The sequence below is a fragment of the Propithecus coquereli genome, unplaced genomic scaffold, assembly GCF_000956105.1.
Source record: "Propithecus coquereli isolate 6110/MARCELLA unplaced genomic scaffold, Pcoq_1.0 Scaffold119, whole genome shotgun sequence".
Classification (NCBI taxonomy): Eukaryota; Metazoa; Chordata; class Mammalia; order Primates; family Indriidae; genus Propithecus; species Propithecus coquereli.
In genome coordinates, this window is record NW_012135969.1 from 3,106,964 (window position 1) to 3,110,756 (window position 3,793).

Sequence of the window (3,793 nt, forward strand, 5' to 3'; positions counted from 1 at the left end):
GAGGGGGGAGGAGGGAGGAGGGGACGGGTATTTGTATACACAAGGAGTGCAATGCGCACTACCCGAAGGATGAACATATTTGAAACACGGACTTGGTGGGGAGGAACCAAGGGCAACACACGTAACCTAAACATCTGTACCCCATAATATGCTGAAATAAAAAAAAAAATAAAGTACATTAAAGAAAAAAAGAACTTACACTGCATCTATTACTCTGTGTAACAAGAGAGGTACAGTTTAAGTAGACCATACATAATCTGCGTGCATAGTGCTCATGTTAATTATCAATACTACTTCAGCAGACTATGGGTAAAATTTAGCAGGGAGTACATAGAGCAACATCTCTCCTGCTTTTGAGTTTTGTTTTTTTAAAAAACCCAGTGTGTTATCTGTAGTGATTTCCCATTGTGGTTCCCATCCAATGTTCCATTCTCATCCATATGGAACAATTGGTTGTGGTATTAGATTGATCTAAAACAATAAAGAGAATTATCAGTGTCTCAGTCTTCAATGTTCATATTTCAGTATTTAAAATTCAGAATCATCTTCTCTTCTGTATATATCACCAATTGTATTTTAAACATTTTAGCTACTTCTGTTCCCAAATTATTACACAAATGCATGTAATACAGTTTAAGGAGGTGAATCTCAAGCTTGGCTACCCATTAGGATGAATGAAGGAGTTTTAAAAAATTCCAGTGCCCAGGCCATACCCCAGACCAATTACGTCAGAATTTTTCAGGTAAGAGCCAGGCATCAGTAGTTTCTAACACTCCCCAGGTGATTCCAATATTCATCCAACTTTGATAACCCCTTGTTTAGGAGCTGTGATTCGCTATGTATTTCTCTACAAGAAAATGTACCCTGCCTTTGTAGCTATGGCAATAGGGTTTTCTTAATTTCCATAAATTTATATAAAACCTCTTCCCTCATAACCAAAAGCTTTTTCTTTTATGTTTTTATTTTATTCTTGGTCTCTCCTATACAGCAAATCAAGTGAGAATCTCCCCCTTCAGGACACCATGTTGCCTCACAATAGATTTTGCTAAGCCTTTCTTGTTCTCCAGCTTTGCAAACACAAGCCTATAAAATAAAAACATGTAAGTCTAGTGTTTGCTTAGTACCATTAATATGATAAAAATATTGCCAGGGGCTAGATCTTTAAATGATCTTAATTAAGACATTTTAGGATCTCATGATGGAGTGACCAACTTGCCTCTGTCTGAGACTTTCCTGCTTCTCGTGATGACAATCCTGAGTTCTGGGAACTCCCTTAGTCCATGGCAAACAGGGACAGTTGGTCACCCTGCCATGACATTGGTTGGTAATAGTTGAAAGGAAACCTTGGCATTCATTAGTATAGCTCTGAATGAACTAGATACATGCACCAACATCAGTGACTCTCACACACATAGGCCAAGCTAAAAAGATGCCAGACAGAAAAAAAGTTATACTACATATCATTTGTTTGAATTGGCTGCCTTATGGTAGTGGGGAGTTTACTAAAGTGTCATTTGGGAACTTTCTGGTATAATGAAAATGTGCTCTTTCTTGATAGGTGTGGGAGTTACATCGAGGTAATACCATTTATGAAAATTCATCAAATAGTACATGTAAGATTTGTACATCTTAATGTATGCAAATTTTACTATATCATAAAAAGTAAATTAAAACTGACTAAAATATTTATTTATTAATAAATCTACCAACGTATCATGCTAGCTAATTTGCTCCAAGCACAATTCTTTCAGTTCAATTACATGACATAGTATGAGTTCCTTTGATGTCACTTTACCATGCTGTATTACAATTATGTGCGTGCGGTAGCTACATGTGTGTGGTCCTCCCAGTAAACTGTGACTCCCCACAGGAGACTCTAAACCATATTTGTAATCCCAATGGATGGCAACCTGTGTCTCTCACAGTATCCGCTCAACAAATCTGTTTCATAAACAAGGCAGGACCTTCATGTAGATGCTTCTGCAAAGCTTGAGTTAACAGAATGAAGCAGGAAGTCTCTAAGTGGGGTCATTGAACCTTTAGCGTCAACATCATCTGGGCTCTAGTTACAACTGAGGTTCTACCCAGCAATCAGAAACTCTGGGAGTAGACGCAGCAATCTGGGTCTTAATAAGCCCTGCAGATGATTCTGATGTACACTTAAGTTAGACCACCACACAGAGGATAAGAGGATAAGCAGAAATCGTAATTCAGGAAGGTAGAATTTACTAAGATCCACTGACATTTCAGATCATACAAAAACTTGTGCCATTAAAAAAAAAAAAAATGTGTGCCATAGATATCCCAGCTCTGGAAGTAGGTTATGATGAGAAGCAAATTCTAATTATTCAACAATTTTTGCTTCACTTAAGAAATTTAAAAATAATTTTTTAAATCGACATAAAATTACATGTGTTTATCATGTACAACATGATGTTTTGAAGTCTATATACATCAAGGAATGGTTAAATCTAACTAATTAACAATTGCATTACCTCACATAGCATTACTTTTTGTGGTGAAAACATTTAACATTCACTCTCTCAGCACTTCTCAAGAACACAATACATGCGATATATCATCATTAGCTATATTCACCATGCTTTAAAACAAATCTCTGGAACTTCTTCCTTCTATCTAACTGGAATTATGTACCCTTTGACCAATGTCTTCCCACCCTGCCTCCCTCCTACCCACCCCACCTCTCTGTGCTCCACTTCTATGGGATCAACTGTTTTAGATTCCACATGAGTGATAACAGGTAGTATTTGTCTTTTTGTGCCTGGCTTAATTTACTTAACATAATCCTCCAGGTTCATCCATGTTGTTGCAAGTGAAGAAATATTTTTCATTAAGAATGTGATAAAGAAGAAAAATGAGGCTACGTGTTCAAGAATCTTAAAAGACAACCTGGAGAGACATGATACAAACATACAAAACAGGAAAGTAGCAACTTAAAAACTATGGCCATCTAGTCATGCCAACTAGACAGATAAATTGGTTTCAGGATATAGAACATGATCCAAAGTTTGGACATCCAGGGAAAGCCATTGCAACAGTGTAGAGGCCACCACAGTCTTACAAAGAGCTGACTCCTTCCTCATTGCTCAAAAATGACCCACAGAATAAGGCCCTTTCCTCTTGTCCCAGGCCAGATGCCCACTAAGCAGATGGGTTTTCCCCCCTTGGTCATTGAAGAAATACAGAACCAGAAGTGTGACTGACCAACCGCATTCTGGTAAGGGGTGCAGGAGGCAAGAGGGACAAATGTAATTCCAAATGCAGAGGGTCACATGAGAGCCCTCTGTGGAGGAAGATGAAGGAAATGTGGTCTAGAAGATGCCATCGAGGTGTGAATCAGGAGGACAGGCAGATGGGAAAGAACTTACCACATCTTGATAAGTAAATTTTGTTTCCAACAAGTTTAAACCATTAAATGGACAAATATTATTATGTAATCTAACAATTATTTAGCTGATAAGTAAACAAAAACAAGGAAAATGTGTTGACATCAGGAAAACAGGGCAGTATATAAGAGGCTGTGGCCCAAGGAGACTTCTAAACTCCAGAACTTCATTCTCCTGGAAACCCGCCGAGAACCTCCACCCTCTGACACCATGGTCAGCTCCTGTTGTGGCTCCATCTGCTCTAACCAGGGCTGTGGCCAGGAAACCTGCTGCCAACCCAGCTGCTGTGTGTCCAGCTGCTGCAGGCCCCAGTGCTGCCAGTCTGTGTGCTGCCAGCCCAGCTGCTGCCGCCCCAGCTGCTGCCAGACCACCTGCTGCAGGACCAC

General features: G+C 39.3%; 1 protein-coding gene across 1 annotated transcript in view; it reads left to right on the forward strand.

Annotated features, from left to right (window-relative positions):
• The first annotated feature begins 3,617 nt into the window (after positions 1-3,617).
• Positions 3,618-3,793, forward strand: part of LOC105823379 (keratin-associated protein 4-12) — a 12,019-nt gene continuing 11,843 nt past the window's right edge. The window contains exon 1 of the mRNA XM_012660571.1: positions 3,618-3,783. Within this exon, the coding sequence (XP_012516025.1) occupies positions 3,618-3,783 (166 nt within the window). The remainder of the gene's footprint in view (positions 3,784-3,793) is intronic.